We start from the raw sequence: 22910 nt of genomic DNA, 5'->3' as shown, positions 1-22910 counted from the left end.
TTGGTCAGGGCTGCTTTGATAGTTTAAATTTTTATTTTTGTTCTCATTCGTTGTTTATATTGACAAAATATGTTACAGCATTGTCAAACGCGTGGGAGGTAATTTGTGAGGGCTAAAGAACAGTTTCCACGATTTCAAAATAATTATTCACAAAGTGTAAACCAAACCAGGTTGAAAATTCATTTCTTTTTATTAAAAACAATATTGCTAGTTACATAAGTCATTCATAAATGAGAATGTGCAACTTTAGGAGCAAAGGCAGAAATGCTAAGGTGTAGTTTATAATCAGTTTTCAACAAATGGCAGATGTATAAATTGGTTTTTTTTTTAAGCTTCTAATTAAGACAAATTTCAAGCTAACAAAAAAACTGATTGCATATGCTTCACCCAGAACACCCAAAATAATTAAACCCAAATGAATATTAAAAAAATATACATAAAGGCATAAAATTAACAAATATTCTCTTGTCTATATATTGTATAAATGTGCTTTTATTTTTCTGGTCTATGCCTTCGTAGACATACCAAGCCCATGCAATTTGCTATTCTTTTAAGTCAATCCAGTCAAGGCAACTTGAAAATTAGGCAGTTGGCATGAAAAATTAAAGCAAAGACAAACAAAACATCACCTCGTGCTTTATTTGATTTTTTTTTTCTTTCAATTATCTACATCTTACTTTGCACTAGTGTGTGTTGTCCTCTACGGGAGAAGTAAGCACAGAACTTGAGAATGTGGGCAAAAAGGACAACTTTCTTCTCCCATGTGCTGTTCTGTATACTTAAAAGGCAGGTAGGCCATGTGTTTGTGGCACACATATACAGAATACAAGAGTTTTGTTTTTGAAGCACATGAAGAAAAATCAACGCCTACTTAAAAAAAAAACAGATGTATACCTTTAACTTGTGCAACACAAAACCCCAGCATTCCCTACGCCGAGACGGTGAGTGACAAGCCACGTTATGGTTTGACACACCCATCATACCTGTCCTGAGTTATCAAGGCACTCCAGTTGGCCCACACAAGCACTGTTAAAAACAGTACGGTATTACACATTCAGATTATGGACTTGTAGTAAAATAAGAAAATGCCTCTGCTGAATCAAAAATGTAAGGAGTTTGTTGTACATAGCGCAATATATCAGATGTCACAGGTGAAGACTGATCTTAAGATTTCCCGAATTCAAAACCTACACCCCTTAATATTATCGAATACAGAAATGCAGCATGCCCATGCCTCTTAGTGATGGACTTTAACAGAGAAAAACATTGTACAAAAAGCTTCCTTTAAGTGGTTAATAGGTGAATTCAGTAATGGCAGTTGAGCGGCGGCATTGTCTTTTGGCACATGTACAGAACAAAGCAAAAACAGGAACAACCACTACAAAATACAAAGCCATGTATGAGAGTCAATCAATTAACAGTTTTTCTATCATAACAAATCTTTCTGTGGTTGTTACCCATTAGAAAAAAGGGGTGGGGATTACACAAGCCCTCAAATTTTTTTTTTCATTTGTTTAAACAAATCCACGGAGATTTTCCCCCAAACGTCATGTTCTTATCCAATCTGACCTGAAATAGAGCATTAGTGTTTTCCAGGTAAGTCGTAGTGTAGTTAAGCAGAGATGTAAGGTAGAAGAACAATCTTGTTGTCATAGAACCACAGCACTTTTCCAGTTTTTAGAGTTTCATTGGGTTGTCAGCTGCAAAACCAGGACTGTCATTGAGAGGGAAGAGCTGATGCAAAAGCATGAGGAGCAAAGAGGAAAGTATGAATAAAAATCGTGGTGGTTTGTCCCATCGGTAGTGTTCTGGTCCCTCTTTGTCAGTTCAGCAAGGGCAGTGTGCGGGTAGATGTCGTTTGGTGATGCACACTATTAGTTTTTCTGAAAGTGAAGGGAAAAAAAATGCAAAAATTTAATCCTTTGCCGCAAGCAATCATTACAATGACAGCAGACCTTTTACTAAACATAGACTCATCATGCAGCTGCTGACAACTAGATCACAAAAATTATAGACAACTCTGAAGAACAGTTATTACAGTACAATGGAAGCTCACTCGTGACACTACAGGAAAACTAAGGCGATGCAAGTGAGTTGAGCGCAGCCTCCTCTGAGATAAACATACCATGCACTGACATGCAGTTAGACAGTGGGTGTAGCCTAACCATCATAAGAATCCATTAGAGGCAAAGTGGCCTGCCTTTCACCATACCTCACTCCCTGGGAGAACAAAAAAGGAGAGGAGGAATGTGTGATAGAGGAAAAACCCATCAAGAAAATTAGTGCCAGAAAGGAACAGATGGAACACAAGGAGCAAAAACATTGTCAATGTGTTAGTTGTTAGGGAAAAAAACCCCAGAAAAGTTTGAAACAAGCATATTTAAGAAATAAGGGTGCCAAAGATTGGGGGGGGGAGGGGTAACAAAATGTTAGTTTTGTTCTTAATTTATAAAGCAGGTGGAACAGCAGCGGCTAGAAATGTGCCACACAACTATAAAGCACATCCTCCATTGAGACATGAAGAGACATGCTTTCTGTGGGCGTGTGTGAGCACGTGTCCCTTCTCACAGTAACGTTCACCGCTGATAAGGGAACCGACTCGAGTATCGTGCAAATGTGCACGTTTAAAAGAAACGTTGCAATATTACTGTAGTTCTAGGCTGAAAATAGCTACAAAATGGAAATGACTGTGTTTAAATAATTCTAACCCAAAATATTAAATCTCCAAAGAGCCGAATGTGTAATATCCAAAATTCTCTGATACACTGATTAAATCTGGCTAACACTCGTATCAATGTGGCAGGCCATGTTGGCCAGGTTGACGTTCCCATCAAAAGCAATGGAAAGCAGTGACATTGTTTTAGTACCGCCGTAAGCACATAGTTCAAAGGGGACAAATCTAACTTTTCATACTGTATCTATGTATCATGTACACTTCTCATGCAGAATTGTGTATAGTATAATTTTTTTATTATTTAAAATCAAGCCCTCTATGGCATCCCGCCTCAAAAATGTATTCGAAATAACACTCACATGTAACACAAATAACACTGACTATAATGCATATGTATAATTTGGTGTAAAAAGGCTAAAACAAATTGTGACATATTAGGTTCAAACCCTGCGCCAGCGATGTATTGTACTGTGTATACCTGTACTGTATCTTTATCATCAGGTTCAATTGCGTTGTCCAAAGTGTTCCTTCTCCCTCGTTGGTCCAGTGTGGAGTAGGCGTCTAATGGAAGGCGCATATTCAAAGTCGCAGTGTGAGTGTGTTTGTAATGGAAAAATGGAAAGGTAAATCTGCAGACAAGGTTAATCTCTTATACTTGCAAGTATCTAATCAAATCGGTGTGATGTAAATTTGTTACAGGTAAATGGTTTCAGTATTAATACTCGCCTGGTCCCATGTCATTCATTGGAATCATGTCTCGTTCACCTTTGACACCTGAACAAAGATACAAAAACGATAAGCATCACCGGTTCTGACTTTCAGTTCTTCTTGAGGTGGAATTCACAAATATATATAAATGGTTGGATGAATATCCAATACTGTTTGTTGTATCATGTATGTCTTGGATATTGCACGAATAAACTAAACTAATCATCATAATAACGTGATTAGATGCATAACCATATGCATGGGTGTGCCAATGATAGTATGGATGGTATGTGAATTCCAGATAGTTTCATTTTACTGTTGCCACAAATGAAGACTGAGGGCCAATATGAAGCAGTACATTTGAAAAGTCTAAACGTTTTATCGTCTGACCTTTATCTATGAGGGGCAAAGTGCTGTCCTCATATCCTCCATTGGTCCGTGTGTTGTTGCTGGGAGGGTTTAGGTTCACCATGAAGTCTGTTTTTTTCCATCCATCCTTCTCCAAAGTACGCCGCAGCTCCTTGTAGGCCCATACAGTCTGCAGTACGAGCCCAGCCCCACGCACTTCCCTCTCTGAACGATTACTGGTGATGCCAGAAGAGAGAGACATCAAAACGGGAGTTAAAACACACAAAGAAACCCAGACGAGACTGAACACCGTGCATCCTCCGATTCAGTCAAGATCCCTACCCATCCTTGTTGATGAGAACTAGCCTCTCAATTCCTTGTGAGGCCCTGAGAGTCTTTGCAGCTTCCAAGCTAGAGCCCAGCACCTCATGGAGCGTGCTCAACACGGACACTACTGTTGCTTCTGAGAGTGCTCGCACGGGCTGACTCTGACCGCCACCAGGAAGGTTGGCCACTAGGTGAGGCACTGCATGTTTACCTAATAACATACAAGGAATAAGCAGCAAAAACGTGTAAATAATGTGCATTGTTTGAGGTCAAGGAGAAAGTAAGCCTCACCCAGTAAGTCTCTGTTACGAGCATCTATCGCCAGATTACGGAGCGCTCCCGACATCGCTCGAACTACTCTGTCGTTGCCGTGCGCCAGTAGTTCAGTTATCATGGGCAGACCTTTCTCTTGGCGTAGCAAGGCACGGATGTAACGGCCATACTGGACAGATACAGACATATTTTCATTTGCAAAACAGGTTGGAAGATGTTAGTTACAATATGAGCATGATAGTCATAATGGGAAGTGTGTGGAATGCACATTAATTTAAAACAGAACTATGTAAAAGTTAGAGCTGGGGATATGGGGAAAAAGAAATTATCGATATTCAGGCAGGTTATTTCAAAAAGGCTTTTTAAGAGAAAGCAAAATATCAATCTAAAAGAATGCAGTAAGTGCATTTCTGTGACAATTTATTGACAGTAATCAACATTAACAAACAGCAATAAAAACATTAACTTTAAACTGAAACTCAGCTTTAAGGATAAGGCATTACCATTCATTTCAATGGGAAACATTACCACAATTTGCTTTTGTTTCTGTTTGCAAACCAGGTTAAACAACTCCGCTGTATTTCACAAGGTGAAGGCTTGTGTCTTTTAGATCAGACGTGTACCAATTGAGAACAAAGCTCTACATTAAATGAAATGCAGCGCTTATTAAAAGGAGGTACCGTCCAACGTCCAGCACACAAATTCTGAACAGCTCCTGCTGAGGCCTCCAGCACGGTGGGGTTCTTTGACTCCATCAGCAGAGAGGTATAGATGCGAACCACCTCTGGTTGGAACAAAAGTTCATAGCCTACAGTGCAGAGGAAGACACAGGCTAGCACAGCAGGTAAGGAGCTAGGAAGCAAAACTACTCAAATCAGGGGACGAAGAGAGGAGGACAGCAACTTCTAAATGCAACAACCACAATCAACAATGTTGATTAAACTGGAGTTACCTTTCGCAGGTGTTGTTCTCTTTGGAATGTCTATTGTGTCTGCAGCGGGATCCTCATCTTTCTTTCCTGGAACAGACATTCAAGTTGTAGAATTAGGGACATGACATAAGTTACCTATATTCATTGTTAGTAAATTGGTTATGTTTTTTCAGCGAGACGATTTGCATGTTAGTACAAGGAGAACACTAAAATCTGTTAACTACTACAACTATTACTAGAGTGCCAATTATTACGACTAGGAGAGAACGCAAAGTCACACCGGGGTCAGGAGCTTACCTTTGGAAAACCACTCATCTGAAGCCCAGCGCCGAAAGGGAGAGAAAAAGTGGAGAGGATCAGGGGGAGTAGAGAAGGACAGATGCACAGAAAGCATTTTGGCAAAAGGAAAAGATCTGTAATTTAGGCTACCATGTTAACACCAGCCCCAACACCAATGATTGCGCTCACAGGAATAAGCAGCACAACGAGCAAGGCACGAAAACTTAATGAAAGAATACTAAAATTGATTATACACAACAATCTCTTACAATGATGCTGCTTACCAATGTGGAAACATACAGCTTGATTACACATCCCAAAAAATATAAGGAGTGCACAAGGTGCACCAGCTGACGTGGGTGTGCACTTCATTCTAGTGATGTTTGTCTTTGAAAATAATGCCATTTTGTAACAATGTGGCAGAAATAAGCAATATTAGCAGTCGGCAGATTGAGTACATATATTCTGGCTAAAAGTATGCAATTCAATTAAGCATTATGTCAGTAAGATACACGATTTTAAAGAAATTACTGCATACAAATATGTTTGTGAACAGTACTGAAAGTCATTGATTCAACACCACCACTACTACTACTAAGTTAATGCAATATTGCTGTAACATTATTATTTAACAAATTATTTTGAAAATGAAAAAAAAAAAAAAAGAGTGCACTATAATACAGTAACTTGTGAAAGAGAATTTAAAAAGAGCAAAACAAGAGTTATAGATTAGTTTGTTTTTTTAATCATTAAATGATAGCATAAACGCAGAAATAATTGGATAGTATTAATTAACTAAATAAATAATTGGTTAATAAATAAATTCATATTTTACTGCACTAACTCAAATAAAAGGGTATTATTCCGTGTATTGAACCCCGCCAAATACCCCTCACAGGAAGCTCCGTATCACTAGTGGCACTCACTCCACACTGTGGATTACTAGCCTATTGTAAACATTCGTATTCTGTAGTTTTTAATTTCCTTTGATACAGGAATACTATGCCAAATCCCTTGTCGTGTCATTGCAGTAGCTACAATGTTTATGCAAATTCACCAGAAATCGAAGCCCCTTTAGGAAAAAAAAAAGAAAGATCAATACTCTCAATGAAAGACAAACAGAGCATCTGGAAAAGATGACCTCTCTCTCACATTCTCAACATTCCTCTGCAAACTTGTTTTGTTTATGTGGGAGTGTGTCGCAATAGGCTGAAACTCAATTGTCAAGAGTGACAATATTAAAGTTGGCCCTAAACTGACTGAATGGAATTCATTCCTCTGTGAAGCATACCTTTACTCTTGCGTGAGCTGAAACAACCGCTCTTCTGGCTGGACGGGGCCGGGCCCTGGTTGATAGGCGCAGCTTCTTGGTACCGCTCACATCCAGGGATTTCGCGATGCACGTGATAGGATAGGTTTCTCAGCAGACACACACTGTTCTCTATGAGCTATACGACATAGGAACAGGAAGATGAAAATTAAAATTGAAGCTAAAGATAGCCGAAATAAGCTAGATGCTCCTATATGAATGTCAATGGGACAACACATGAGCAATCTTGCACATATGTACCTTGTTGTCGACATCTTTACAGTCAATCTGGGACTGGACGATGTACATAAGAGAATCCACCAACCCTGTGCATTCCCTCAGCTTCCGTCTTGCTTCACTACGCTCCGAACTCACATTTCTGTCATCGGGTAGAAATTTGACGAGTATTGAAGAGTAAAAAAAAAGAAAAGGATGTAAAGATTAACACCATAGCATGCATTGAGCACAGAGTTCATATGTAGATAACTGTCAGAGACTAAACCTCATTGTTCACAACTTTACATTGTATTCAATGTCCTGCTGGAACATCTTAACCTAAATTCCCCATCCCTGATTTCTCCAAACAGGGCCCCATATTTTAATCTGTTCATATTCAATAATAAACAATTTAGATTTGCGTAGCCAACTTCTCTAAATCCACCCTTTCATCCACTCTAAGTAGCATGAAAAGAGCTTTGCAGTGCCATCTAGATGTTCTTTATTTGTCTTCATACCTCAAGCAGCCCGCTGTATTGGTGAGAGCCGTCTCCCACTCCAGGTGTCTGGGCTTACAGTTTTCCTCTCCTCCACCACCATTGCTCCCACGCTCCCAGCCCGAACGAGGCACCATCACTTCATCCGAGAGGGCGTGTAATGCATGGTCCACAATCTCCATTTTTACAGAGTCGTGGGATGACAGGTTCCAAAGTGTCCCTGAGATATTTTGTATTTCAATACAGATTTTGGATGAAAATCAAAACTCCTCAGGAATATAGAAATAAAAACTCGGTCACATGATGCACATTTGCTTGTGTTGACCGTGTGGAGCTAACCTGTGATTAAGTCAGTAAGGTCCTGGTCATGGGTCTTTCTCAAAAGCCTAATTAAGGCAGGCACACCATCACAGTTCTTGATGGCAATTTTGTTGTCTGGATCTTTACCATACGAAATGTTCTTTAGAGCTCCACAAGCTGCATAGTGCACCTGTGAGAGACATAATTTTCATCACACAGATGATTTAGTTAGAAATTCTTAAAATTTGTAGAGGCACCCATTGCACCCTGCAACTTTCAAACCAAGAGAAATCAACTCAAAACATCAGTTTATGCTCTCTATATATTATGGACATAGTCTTATTCAAATCAGAAGAAATTCTTGCTTCAAAAGTGGAATTCAAGAAGTGTTGTGACTGGCATTACTCAAACTTGGATCAGAATCAGCAACACCACAGCTTGTACCAAATTTAACTACGAAAGACCAAAGAATGTTTGGACAGACTATTTGGAGCAAATGCTGACCGACCAGAATTTACCAGGGACATTCAAACACTGTATGCAACTATTGAAACAAACATCTATTCCTGTTCTTCTTTCATTCAGTATTTGTGTTAGAACTTAGGAGCATAATACATACCAATAAACTGTTTCAGCGTTACATAATTAAAACAACCTCAACAGAGAAAATCATCCCGTCAAGAAACTGAACGTACCTCTTTGTTTGGGTTGTCAAGCATTGATACCAATGCCGGGATGCCTTTCAGACGTCGAACATCTGACTTCACCTAAAAGCAAAAGGCTTTAACTAAGTGATGATGAACATGGTAAACGTACATTTCTTGAGAAGAGGTACGCTTGAGAGAGAGAAAACCCTCACGTCCTAAACAATTAATTTGTGAAAATGACAAATAAGTGACTGTAAAAACACAAATCCAGCAATTGCCTAAAAATAGCACTTCAACTACTTGATTGAAATTACTGGCTGAACACGGTATAAACAGGCTTGAAACAAGTATGATTGTATATTCATTCCTTACCTTATCATTCTTATAAGTGAGATGCTGCAGGTATGCAGCAGCATTGCTCCGGACTGGATCCAGCCTATAGTTAAGCATGGCAACAACCTCTGGCAACTCTGGTTGACGCCAGCCACCTGGGCCTGGGCCTTTTCTCAGAGTGCTGTCCAATGAAGCCATGCTTCCTCTTTCGCCCTGTGCCATCGGGGCACCTCCTCCCCAATAGTACATGTCCCCGGGACCACTCATATCACCATCCAGAGTGCCCTCGTAGCTCCTGAGGAGAAAGCACCAGAGCAGAGAGATGAACTGACACGGAAATGTACCCAAAATAAAGGATCACAATACTGCTCGCATTCTCTGGCATGAACACACACAGACAGCACATCAACACTAAATTATTCAGAAACGTAAAGATCCACATGATATGTACAACTTACCCAGTTCGACGTGGTGGCCCTTGGGGAAAGCCATGGATGTTACGGGGCACAGTGCTGTAGTGCATTGGATGTCCCATACCATAGTCAGACTCATCATAGCCCATACTTCGCCGATCATCCTCCATTCCGTACGACTCTGGAACAAACCTTGGGACTGAAGAAAGCTCCATTGCACTTCCCATTCGTCCAACCTAAAAAGTAGAAAAATGTTGAACATGACAGACACTTAACGTTAAATTTGTCTTGTCCCAAAGGTCTTGTAAATGGAATGTAGTAAATGGAAAACGTTTGTGATTAAAAAAAAATTATGGACTATAGCAGCAAGCAAATAGCAAAGATTTGTATACAATTAACCGCCGTTGAAATGCAATTGAGACAATGCATTTTTCAAAAAAAATCTTCAACAATCGCTGGTTAATCTCCAAAATGAGTTTTGCATGAAAAACGTCTCCACAACCCTCCATGAAAAAAAGGCAAATGTTATGGGAAAAATACATCTTCAAAAGTTGAATCTGTTGAATCACGAGTACACCTAAATCTCGATTTTACACCGACTTTAGGGAATTTGGGAATCGCGTCAACCCCGAAAGCGCGTTGCATCGATAGTCTTTTTTTTTTTTTTTTTTTTAGAAAGGCATGTTTTTAGGCAGCCGAAGGGGTTCTTTGTTACATTAATTTACCTCAGGCATGTTGTTGGGCAGCCGTTTGTAAAGTAATAAAGAATGAATGACACGCTTTTCCTTATATTGTAGTTCTCATTTCACTTTTAAGACACACTTGAGGAAAACAACCATTAAGACTTTGATTTTGATTTTGAGTTTCAGCATTCTATTGATACTACACACAAACAACCACGTTAATGTTGCAGAGGAGTAACAATAATCAATGATCTTACAAGCAACGTTTCAATCATGCTACACAAACTCAATGGCGGAAAGCGACTAATTTTACCTGTGGTTGAGCCGCATAGGGATCTATCTGGTTCCTGCTGGGTGCTCTGTAGCTCGGATCCAGAGTTCGATAACCATCTGGATGGACTGGTCTAGAAAGACAGTTGATAGAGGAATGGATATATAACCGAATTAAGTTAAAATAAACCCAAGTGATGACCATAAGAGAGAGTTGGCGTGCTACCTATAGCGATCGTCCATCCGAGCACCCCTGCTAAGGCTTGCGTATGCTTCAGATGGGGGTCCGGCACGGTAGTCCTCATAGCCACCTGGAGGTCCATATTGGTAGTTGCGAGGCACAGTTTGGGTGGGGTATTCCATGGGTGCACCGACTCCAGGTGCCTGCCTGTAGCCCCGGTCCATGGGTGGGATGTAAGCTCCCATACCAGTCATCGAACCACCACCATCCAAGGAAAGCGTGTCGGATACCGAGGGGATGACGGTACGAGTTGGAATGGGCTTTACTACTTTTTTTACCTAGAGTAAAAGAAGCAGGGTGGGATACAAGATATCAGGTTATGATATAAAATTAAGATTTTTGTATAAGTAGATGCAAAAAAACTTGTGAGGCTCCAATTTGTATCTCGAAAAGTTCGTAAGTATAGACGTTGGTATCCCATTACTATTTGTACAGATAGTATGAACTCACAAGTCGGAACGTGGCTTTTACCTAGATTAATGCATTCGTCAATAGTCTTCACAGGATGAACATTTTGCAGCCGATTACCAATCAGCGAGTTTTAAAATAGACAATAACAAATCCGGTCAGAAGATGGAGCAATCTATCCAATCTATTTAAAAAAACGTATTTATTGTACAGTTGACCCCATAGGGGATTGTGATTGGGCTGAACCACAACGAGAAATTTCTCGTATGATGAACCAGCCATTGGAATGCATTGGAAAATCCCCCCTAGACCATAACAAGACCTTCATACTGAAACCACAGAAACTAATGACAGAAGAATATTATGTTACATAAACTATGACAAATTTTGAGGAGCTTTGAAACAATTCAATACAAAATCCAGCGACTGATTTGGATGAAAGAAAGTGAATTATAAATGTGAAAGCAACCTACACCACAGGGCACAAACATCCATCTACATTTTACCGTGATTTCTGTGTGTCTTATGGTGCCATCATCATTGGTCTCCACAGATAACATTGGGTTGGACTCCTGGTGGTCTTGCTCCAATGTGTAGGTCTTCTGCACCATCTGACCAGACTCCATCCTGAACTGCACAAAGACATTCCAGAGTATAAAAGAAAGTATAATGACATTATTGTTTTATATGCATCAAAAGGCTCCCAGTTGAATTAGATTGTTTCTTACGTGATGTGTCCCGTTGACGTAACCTTCGTTAAGTGTTAGCCTCTCTACGTCTGCATCACAAGGAAGGCGGCCGTTCTATGAGATGGAGGAAATATACTTAAAGCTTATTCAAAGCATTTTTAAGAAATATTCTCAGTAACAGTAAAGCTCTACAAGTGTAGCAAGGTCCTTCTTTGGCCTCAAAGATGAATCATTTTGATAAATGCTTCTTTCAATATCAGATTAGTGTCAAATAATCAATAATGATAGCTAACAGTTTATTGTCGTAAGTCAATCACCACAGCCTTAAACTCTCCATCCATCCATTTTAGAAAATGCTTATCCTCGCTATGGTCACAGGCGTGCTGGAGCCTATCCCAGCAATCTCCAGGCGATATCACAGGGCACACAGACAAACAACCAATTTCACTCACATTCACAACTATGGACATTTAGGAGTGTTCAATCACATTGGTAAATGAGTTTTAATGGTATAATGGAATGATGGAAACAGATAGCGTGCAATGAGTGAAAGAACAAAAGGGAATTCAAACATTCAACAATCTTGGCATCAATTTTGGTTGAACAGTGTGATGTGCAGTCAATTCTAGTCGAAAAGGTTGCCCTAGAGTTGTAACTTAAACTGTCGTAACTATGAGAGTCTGTAAGACCACAGACAAGGCCAGATGTGTGACACATTCGGAGATGTGCTGTTGTTCTCTGGTGATACAAATACGTAAATGTAAAAATAATGAAAACGGAGCCGTTCCATTTTCGATAATAGCCATAACATTGAAAACACAAAATTTGAAGAAAATCATTTTAAAAATGACAAAAGACCGATCAGAGGCTTTGTTACTTTTTGTACAACCGTAGAAAGTGTTGGGCAATGAGCATGTCGGAACATGACAGTAATGCAGGTGACAGAGAAATGCCGAAGCCTCTGGGGTATGCAAACAAACACAGAGATAAGAACCAACAACAGGTTACATTTATATTGCCCTCCTCACACACCAATTGTACATCTAATCCAACTCGTCAGGTTTCCATGGAACGCTTGTATTTGAGAGAAACTAATGACATACAAGGGGGCGGTCCTTGTTGCCGTTGGCAGCCAACCGATAGGAGATAAAAAAAATCATGATTCGGAGCCATGTGTGATTCTTCAAGTATGTTTGTATTTGTCTACTTTTATAGCAGCATCTGTCAGTAAAGAGAAAGAAGAGCGTATAAAAGTAAATCTCAATTAAAATTGTCTTTAGTTCAAGTACAACTGCCAAGTTCATCTAGGAGTATGCTATTGTCAGCTAAGCTGTAAAGCACCAACTCTGGAGAAAGGTCAACCATAATCGGCACATTCTTCCTCTGTCCTTTACCAAATAAGGAAAATCACAAAAATGTTACCAAAATAAATCAATAAACTGAATACAGCTAAGCAAGCTGTAAATACATAAATTCACAAAAGAACAGGAATCTTAGAGAAACAACCATTTTCAACGTGTTTGATTGCATCGGTCTGTTAGGCTGAATTGTTGAAAGAGGATGGGAAGACATGAAACATGGATGGTTGCTGAGGAATGAAAAGGGGATGGGAAGCATGTGTGATCAAAAGCTATAAAGTGAAGCTGAGGTTCACTTTAAATATTCAGCGTTCTCAATGGTAGACGACTTTGCTGCTAAAAAATGTTGCTGCTAAATGACATTAAAGATCCAATGAGAATCAAACCATCTAAATCAAGAGGCACTATTTTTTACCGCCCATCTTCTGCTGCCATCGTGTCCGCACATACTGATTGAAGCTGACCATGAGCATGAGGTGCTTGAGGGTAGATGGTGGAAGAAGCACAGAATTATAATGTTACCTGCATGTTGGGGAGTGGGCGGGGCAAAGTGCCGGCGCACGACCTCCGCTCCTCCTCCAGAGCTCGGCTCAGCCTCTCAAACTGCCTCTCCTGCTCCCGCACGGAAGCCAGCAAGGAGGCCGTACTTGCACACTGCTCCATTCACACGCTAAGAGCAAAGCAGAGGAAAGGGAAGGACAGGGTCAACACCAAAGAGAGAGAAGTGATTTAACCAACACCAGGAACCAAAGAACCGACAGAGCAGAACTGAATCACCCAGGTATAGGGGAGGTGGTCACAGGTAGCTACCATGCGCACCTATCGGAGTGCTGATAAAATTCTTTTTCTAGAGGCACAGGTTAATTAACACAGTGAGGAGGTAAGGAAGGAGTTAAAATAGCGGTTAACTGCATGAAAAATAAAATGAGCATTTAAAAAAAAAAAAAAAGGAATGTCCAACCAGAGCTTCAGTCAATCACAATAATTATGACCAAGTTGGGGGCCTTACGTCACCCAGGAGTAGTGGAGTAAGGTTTGCCAGTGTGCGCTCCTGCTCAAGGGGTTAAAATACAGTAATCCCTCGCAGTAATATCACAATTTACCTTTCACAGCCTCAAATCATTTTTTTCATAGTGCATTGTGTTATGGCTTCAGAAGAAAAAGACTACAGAGCGGGGAGAGGCCGCAAAGTTATTATTTTACTGTAGTTATTTGGAAGAGAGTGTTTACTTCTCTGTTAAAAAAACGGTTGCCGTTAAACGATTAGGCCTGAAAACAGGTTTTGTTCTTTGGTTTCAATCTTATACATGTTTAATAATGGTAAAAAAATAAAATAAAGGTTTCTACTTCACAGATTTCGCCTATCATGGGTTCTTTTCGGAACGTTACCCCAGCGAAAATGAGAGATTGTGTGAAGAGAGAAAGCATAGAATCATTTTGGGTGGTAGCCATGCTGGGCCACTATGATGCGGTGGCCTTGCCAGAACCGGCACTGGCCGTGTGTATATTCATGATATAACATGATAAATTTCAATGATTATTTGCTATTGTATTATTTAAGCTTTGAAGTAAATATTAATTCTGTGTAGTTAGACAATTAAACAGCAAAAAAAAAAAAAAAAAACATACTCGTGGGATATTTATCATTTAACATTTTCCGAATTTAATTTGTTCAATCCACTCCTGATGAAAAGATTCAACCTGAAAATGGGTGCAATACAGTAATTTGCAAATGTGGGTAAATTAATCTTGAATTCTCGTTTTTTTTTTTTAAAGTAAACGTGAGCTGATTTCATCATCATTATGAATTTTGTACTGGCTTGACAGTCACGTAGTGGCCCCCGGCCACTGTTAATGTAGAACCCTGAGAATGCTTTCAGCCGCTAACTGGTTTGCACTTGTTCATTCCAAGGCTGAAGTAAAAGTGCAAAGAAGTAAAAGGGCATGCACAAAATAGGAGACGACGTACTCGATCCTAAAGTCCAATTTAAAAAGCTTTAAAATTATTTAGAGTACATTCATATTGAGCACAAGGTACAGGACACACGTGGCAGAACATGATCTATGGGTGACTTATTCATGTGTTCATTAATATTTGATTGGCAATTTGGTGTTCTGTCTCATTTCAGCAGACACACGGGTACCTATGGGGGAGGCGTCATTTCTCCACATACAGAATTCAGCCGTGGTGTGAAGACAAACCATTTTAACGGAGTCCGTCCATCCGTCCATCCGTCCATCCGTCCGTCCGTCCATCCATCCATCCATCCATCCATCCATCCATCCATCCATCCATCCATCACAGCTGACTTTTGGGCAAGAGGTCCGACACACCCTGGACTAATCGCCATTTAATCACAAGGCGCATACTGTAGACTCTAGATCAGAGGTGGCCAACGTTTAATACTAAAAAAAAGACCGTCTCCCACAGGGGGGAAAAAAACACTTGGCGCCACAAAAACTTCGACATCTAAATTGAGGATAACACAAACGGTATATACGTAAATACAATTTAAAAACAATAAGGTAATGTACCGGTAAGTGGTAAACTTACAGTTCTCTGGATATACATTTTTGGCCATATCATACACCCACGCAAGCATTTATTTATTTATTCATTCATTCTTTCATTCAATTCATTCTCTGCCAGCCTGTTTTAAACTGCATAATACCCATTTTGCATTAATTGCCTGGGCAGAATGCATAGTAAACATTTGTATGCGTTTTGTGGTGGATGGTCTATATTTGACTTATTTTTATTATTCATAATGTATTACTTTAAGAGCTTTGTAATGTACAAACATCAATCTAATGTTTGGACACTTTTCTGTACTGTCAATTTACTTTCTGAACAATAAGCCGCTACTTACTTCCTCATTCTTTGAACCCTACAGTCTATTCATGATTTTTTTACTTATGAGATTCAAACCACCATTAGGTTTTCCCATAGTCTTGTCACATTTGAACAATAAAATTACCAACCATGTCACAGTGGACCAATGAAAACACCTGAACCTGTCCTCATACTAGATACAATCCATGCCTTGTACAGGAAGTGAGAAGATTTATTGGACGTTACTGTATAACTCGCTGCCTTCAGCATTGTTTCTCTTTGTGTTTGAGGAAAATGCAAGTGGAAAAAAAAGACGGAAAAAAAAAAACATCCGTGTGACCACCTCTGTTTGCAAATATCCCACGCTATAACATGTGGCTATTAATACGAAGCAGCCAGTGAATGTAAAAAAAAATAATTGTAAAATTAAGCTTTTGCAGCCTTTAAATTAGGAGTGTTTTGTATTATTGAAATTACAGAGATGTCCTCTTTGAACAAGGGGGTGGAGATATTTAATTTTTCCAAGTTAGATTCATAAAAAAACGAAAGGATCAATAATTTCTTTTCAAGTTAGATTCATAAAAAAACAAAAGGATCAATTATTTAAATCAAATCTTTAGTTGCAGACGTACATACTTTGTTGATTTATTTGAGTTTGAAATAAAAGGGCTACTTATCTGTGATATTTATTTGAGTGATGAATAAGATTGTATTATGTGTGGGAGTTGAAACGCTGCTCTAACATTGTGATTAGCAATCACTGTGCAGTCAACAAAACAGTGGGCAAGAATGAACTTTTTGTGTACTCGGAAATAAGAGTCGAGTATTTCAGAAAAACAAACAGGCCAAACTCCACCTCTGAATAAGTTTGGATATTAATGAGTGTGCGTTTTAAGGCTAACATCAAACCACGAAAACACACACGCACACACCCTATTGTCATACATTCCACAGTAAGATTTAGCATGTCATATCCTGTCTCAGCTGTTGGAATCTGACCTAAAGTGTCACTCTTTTCACCCCATGACCACCCTAACATCTATTTTATATTTTTATGAAAGATCAATCATTTCCTCACATCAAAGGAGAACGATGATTCTCAGTGAATAAGGCAATTTAAATGAAGGCATTTGAAGGGATGGGCCAGTGCCATTTTATGACAGAAAGCAACAACGAAACTATTATGAAACTTGACTGCAACTTTTTACACTGGTGACAGAGCCAAACCATTCAAGTCTTAACATGACATATCAGATATGTCGTCATACTATTCCGACCGTTATTTTGCCACAATGTTAAAAAGGAAAAATAAGTTAACTCCTGTTAAGAGCAGAGAGATTGTCTCATATCCTTGAGTGCTACATAGAGCTACAAGTCTTACGCACGTCTCACCACTAACATTCTTGTGGTCGGGAGTTTCTTAGAAGAGTTTTAAATGGCTTTAGCTACTTAAAGAAGCATTATTGGACATGATTTATTTTGCCATTAGCAGCAAGGCTAATGGCATAGTTTGGCAGGTACGCCGCAAACCCAGTCGCTGGCCGTTCACCATATATCGTCCACGATAATGGAAGCACTGCAGATGTCCATTGCCTGCTGAAAACTTGGCGCTGAAAGAACAAGTTTAACGTCCAACTGATAGTTGCATGGTCTTGATTTGTACATGCAAACTTGCTATTCGAGAATACACTGGAACATTGACACCACGCACACCTGCACGGACAACAGAGGTCAAGCGATGATGAAATGCTATTGTGGCTTGGCCATGCATACTGCTGACACAGCCACATTTGAATTGTCATACAGAGATTTGGCGTCTGTGCATTTCATGTGTTGTTGCTGGCACACATCCATCCACGACTGCCTTTGCCAACCCTGCTTCAACCTAGGATCTCCTCCCTCCCTCGCCCTGTGATCGGTGGTGGCACAGTGCACACATGCAAACATACACTATCGACCTTCATTTAACACAGACAGACATTGGGTTACTCGTCAAGGTCAGATGACCAACAACGTTACAAAAACTAGCACTATAGCCAATGTATAAGATCAACCTGTTTAACAAAACACGAGAATGTAATATGCTCTCACAAATACATCGAATACATGTTTAAAAGGGATCTCAAGTAAAAATAAAAATCTTCTTTTGTCCTTTCAATATTCTCTATGCACCACCTACTTTTTCAAAACACATCATTTACACACACGTCTTTGTCGAACAAGGAATAAAATCTATTTGTTTTTATCCATCACGGGCCATTTTGCCACTTGCGGTCGAACAAAAGTGACATCACAGCTGCTCACCTGCTTTGCGAGATAGCACAAGTGATCGCACAGACTGAAGCTGTGTGCTTGTAGATCAGTCTAATTGATGGAACACTTTAAATTAAGGTGACAAAGACCCATAAAGATGACAATATTGTTTTAATTCCCAGATGCCAAGAATTATCAGGAATTTAAATTCCTGTCTTGCCACACAGAGATTCCCAAATATGAGCAAGGGATGGGAATTCCATCTATTGTAGGGCTGCTTGATGATAGATAAACTCATAATCACAATTATTTAGTTCAACATTAAAATCATAATTTTGTTTTTGAAATTGGAACAGCATTTATTGAACACATTTAGAACAGTATTTACTGAAGATGTTAAAAAAAAAAATGGCCTGGATCTCCACTTTCCACACACGCAGGGCCATAGCGGGTGAGTTGAGCATAGAACGGAAACACCAAATAATAATTTTTCCTCGATTATATGAATTCTGAGATCATCTGGAGCCAAAATTGTAATCATCATTGAAATTTGATTAATTGAACAGCCTTAATCTTTTGGATACTACTAAACAATTTGCTCATCATCCCCCTGTGTTTCAGATCTCCCTCCAGCCACTCATTATGCCATCCATCTAGGCAAAGTAAAAATAAAATATTTATTGATATCGACAAAATCCTGCACATGTACACATCTATATTCCACAAACACAATATAATTCAGAATTCCGTATTTAGACGAGTGAAGCTGCAAAGGGCATAAGGTACTGAATTGTGAAGACAATTTTTCATCAAATGATGCAAATCCCAAACAGGCTAAATGAGAAAATTACAACATTCATTTTTGTCTGTCTGGGCTGGTGACCACATTGCACGTCAGTTGTCGACATCACATTACAGAGGAAGAGTGAGTGACCCCTTTGTTCTTGATGTGCGATTTAATTGCTTTGTGATAACATGGTGATAGGGCCTACTGCGATTCATTTCCCTTATCAATGCACTCATTTATCCTTGACAGTGACCCACTGCAAAACAATCGCACCAAAAAAAACTAGCCACAAGGACGAGTCAAAGCAGGGCCAGAGAATCAGTCCTCAGTGTACTTTAACAGTACAAAGAACAAAACTGCCAGTGAAAGCCAACACTGGGGATGGATACATTGCCAGCAGTTTACAACAAAAAAGTTCGTTAAAAAAAAATCTCAACTTTCAAGTGAGCTTTGCCATCTCACAGATTTCAAAATGAGCCCACTTTGTCCACAGTGGCTCATCACGTTTACCTCCCGCTTCGACAAGAAGATGACGTGATCGCTATTCAAATAAAAACACACATTGCGACCGTTGGGAGGAAGACAGATAACCTGGGACAGCAAATAGACGGGCGGAGGAGGAGCAAGCGACACACCCATGGTTTGCTATGAAAGGCCGTCATTACTGAGACTCCCAAATGATAGGCCTGCCTAAAACAAGGCTGAGCAGCAGACTTCAGTCCTTGAAGACTACATAGATGAGAATGAATTCTTGAGAGTTCGCAACCTTGTGATACAAAAGAAACCATGTGGACGTACCTGAACAAAGGGCTTGTTCGTACCTGCCCCACTCTCCAACAGCTCTGTCTCAGCAGGTAAAATCAGTTATACCTGTAAGCCATTGTAGAACGAATGAGGCGTGTTCATACCACACTGAGCAAAACTAACCAATCAGCTGGATTCCTGTACTTGTACTTTACTGTCTATTCTGCAATGATTTGAAGCACGCCTGGATTACTCCACTATCGATGCACTAAATGCCATGTTGGACCACATCCAGCATCCCCATCTGATCCCAGTGTAAGTTGAGAAGGTGCAAAGCTCTACAAAAAGACACTGAATAAAATGAAACGAAGCACGCTTGTTGTCTTGCCACACCCTACGCGTCCAAACCAACACAACAGGTTTTCTTGCGTTTATCACAACCACTCCCATTCTACCTGGCACACACCTTCAACTATAACATTTGAAACTTCCAAATCCGACCGCAAATCGTGAAAGTGCGCCGTGCCTATGTCCGCCAAAACAGCGATGAGTCTTCGTGAACCAGTAGTCCCGATGACATTTGTCTGGACTAATAAGGCAACCGAAACTGGACTTTGATCGCTGACTTTGCCGATGCTGACGCTCACTTCCGTGTCTTTTTGATAATTCTATCATCCGCAAATCTTGCATTTTATCAATTCAAATTCACAATCCTGGTGCAAGTTGCCGTGTGTCAATCAATCGATGTGTCAAATAACTAAACAAACAATTACACGCGTAATTGACACAAATCACATTGGTCACAAAGTAGCTACTTCAGAAAATCAATTTAAAGTAACCTTGCTAAAAAAAAACGCTTCTGCACAACTAGTGCTTATTCACTGCTTTGACGGGAAAAAAACATGACTGGCGTGTCAAACTAAAACATTACTGATCGAAGCTAACCTAACTTCCCTTTAGCTACTGTGGCTGGCATGCTAACATTACGTTTCAAGGGAAACAACGTCACGAAATTAATAGACTGTTTTCTTCCCCGCGCGTACACATTCCAAGCAGTCCTAATGGGGACGTATCACAAAAAGAAGCAACGTTACCGTTTGCAGGGAGTGTTAGGCTTGTTTTTCGAAGTCCATAAGTGTTGGCGATGTGGTTTCAGGCCTAGCCCAGCCGACTGCACTCAACGCACAGTCCAAAATCTAGACCCGCAGTCTCGGGTAACAAGTGAGCTCCGGCGGTGCGCAGCGAAAACGCAAAAAAAGAAACAAAAGGGGCTTGGGGGGTACCGTCGGGCAATGGCGTTGAAAACACAGCCGAGCGTTCAAAATCAGAACAGAGAAAACACCCACCTATACAATTTCCTCTGTGCCAGGCTTGTCGTTCACTTGACTGGGCTGAAGGCTGAGGGCTCTTCCTCCTCTGCTTGGGAGAGCAGGAGGCGGGCGGGAGGGGGCTAAACCAAGAGGAAGGCAACACGGATTTGCGGAAGCATTAAAACCAGAAATATCCATTCAAGGGGCTTCTGCTCTCGGCCACGGCACACACCCAACACCGATCGCCTGCTTAAGCCTACCTTCAGGCTAATATGGGAATACTTTCCTTTCATCCACAATGTCCCTTTGAACCCTTTATCTCTGCTGTTCTTCCATCTCAAAGACATCACCCACGCACTTTAGACAAATCAAGTCGAGTAACTTTTTACATGCTTGGCTTCACTATCGCTACAGTATAATTCTACATCAATAGTTCACTATATTGTACGCGCTATATTATGACTTTTGTTTCGGGAATTAATGTACGGCTCACTACAGTGTAATATAACGCTAAAAGTGTTCCAATAGTGTCCTCGTGTGGCACTGCTCAAAAAGTGTCTGTGTAAAACAAAAAATAATTCAAAATAGGAGAAGCGGTTCTGACAACCGTAGAGTACGACTGATGGATAGGTAAATAAATACTAAATCAAATACGTATATTTTAATTAATGTGTTCTACAGTATTTTATATTCTCAAAGGCATACAATAAAATGAAGTTGAGAGGAGCCAGATATGGTTAAGATATCTTAATCATATATATGCCTGAGCCACCTCATCTGCCTTCTGGGCGCTTCCTTGGTGAGGTGTGAATGGATGGACGGACGACCTCGGCCGGGCAAGCGGATGGACCGAAAATTGACGGATCGTTGGATGGGCCGCTTATCTTCACGAGGGTTGCAGGCGTGCTGGAGCATTTTCCAGGAGTCTTTGGGCAGTAGAGGGACATCTCCACCAGTCACTGGGATTTACACAATCGAATAGTCAAGTCAAGTTTATTTATATAGCCCTAAATCACAAGCAGTCTCAAAGGGCTTCACATATACAAAACAAATTGACAATTATTCTCAAAGCATCCCCTGATCTTAAGCTCCCAAGAGGGCAAGGAAAAACTAAAAAAAAAACTACTCGTGGAAAAATGAGAAACCTTGAGAAGGGACCACAGATGTGAGGATCCCCCTTTCAGGATCACCAGGCTGCAATGGATGCAGAGAGGGCACATAAAACACAATGTAAAAAAACAACAACCAAAGAACAGGACTTGAGGAGCCAAGCGATTTGGGGATTGTAATTGAAAGGATAGAAATGTTATGTGGTCAGTGCAGTGTACATGCATACACGAATTCAATGCAAACATTTTGTGTGACGCGTTCATATTTGCAACTGTTGTTCTCTGTTCGGCCACAAGATGACCTCAGAGTATTTTTTTCATGTTTTCACACACACTTTTTTTCATGTTTTCACGCACACGCGCTCACATCCATCCATCCATCCATCCATCCATCCATCCATCCATCCATCCATCCATCCATCCATCCATCCATCCATCCATCCATCCATTGATTGATTGAATATTTATTGATCCCCAGGGGTGGGGAAATTCAGGCCCCAGCAGTATCCATACCACAGAGTGGGTATACAAAAAACACACAGATGGCATGAGCGCAACTCAATAGGCTCTCACAAGGCTGCCACACAACGGCGCCACAAAGAAAGTCAGAAAGTGCACAAGATAAAAGCCATCAAAGCAAATCAAAGCTAAAAGACAAAGGAAAAAAAAGCAACAGCGGCCACCTAGCACCCCTCAATACAAGAGAACACCCCAAAACACAAAATAGCCTCCACGGGGTCCATCGACAGGTGTAAGGGCAGTCCAGTTCAACGGCGCCCAATGGACCGTGGTGGTGAATCGGTGAAAACATCACAAAGCAGGCAAACGTGTGAGCAGCGTCCCGGGCACCCTGTCGGGGGACGTGCAGATGGCCACCACGGGGCTAGCATGGCGAAAGTCGTCGGTTCCGACGAGCACGAGGGAGCGGACTCCCCACAGGTGTTGCGGCTGCAAGGCCAATGCGAGGGAC

At 40.5% G+C, this 22910-nt stretch overlaps 1 protein-coding gene across 7 annotated transcripts; it reads right to left on the bottom strand.

Moving 5' to 3' along the window:
• Positions 1-171: 171 nt before the first annotated feature.
• ctnnd1 (catenin (cadherin-associated protein), delta 1) lies at positions 172-21083 on the bottom strand. 7 transcript variants are annotated; one of them, XM_061273575.1, is made up of 23 exons: positions 20868-21083; positions 13427-13574; positions 11586-11660; positions 11364-11489; positions 10435-10727; positions 10252-10342; positions 9301-9491; positions 8882-9137; positions 8558-8629; positions 7902-8052; positions 7584-7782; positions 7111-7228; positions 6832-6988; positions 5559-5576; positions 5283-5348; positions 5011-5138; positions 4349-4499; positions 4073-4268; positions 3773-3966; positions 3401-3448; positions 3153-3235; positions 2126-2220; positions 172-1883 (listed from the first exon to the last, which is right to left on the bottom strand). In XM_061273575.1, exons 2-22 carry the CDS (start codon positions 13565-13567, stop codon positions 2161-2163), a joined length of 2814 nt encoding a protein of 937 aa, XP_061129559.1. In that variant the 5' UTR covers positions 13568-13574; positions 20868-21083; the 3' UTR covers positions 172-1883; positions 2126-2160. The 7 variants fall into 7 exon arrangements, with proteins under 7 accessions (XP_061129559.1, XP_061129560.1, XP_061129561.1 ...); XM_061273576.1 differs by lacking the exon at positions 20868-21083 and adding an exon at positions 20616-20861; XM_061273577.1 differs by lacking the exon at positions 5559-5576 and having other exon boundaries at positions 20868-21082.
• Positions 21084-22910: the final 1827 nt, after the last annotated feature.

The sequence above is a fragment of the Syngnathus typhle genome, linkage group LG3 (assembly GCF_033458585.1).
Source record: "Syngnathus typhle isolate RoL2023-S1 ecotype Sweden linkage group LG3, RoL_Styp_1.0, whole genome shotgun sequence".
In the NCBI taxonomy this organism is placed as follows: Eukaryota; Metazoa; Chordata; class Actinopteri; order Syngnathiformes; family Syngnathidae; genus Syngnathus; species Syngnathus typhle.
This window is presented reverse-complemented; position numbering and strand designations above follow the sequence as displayed.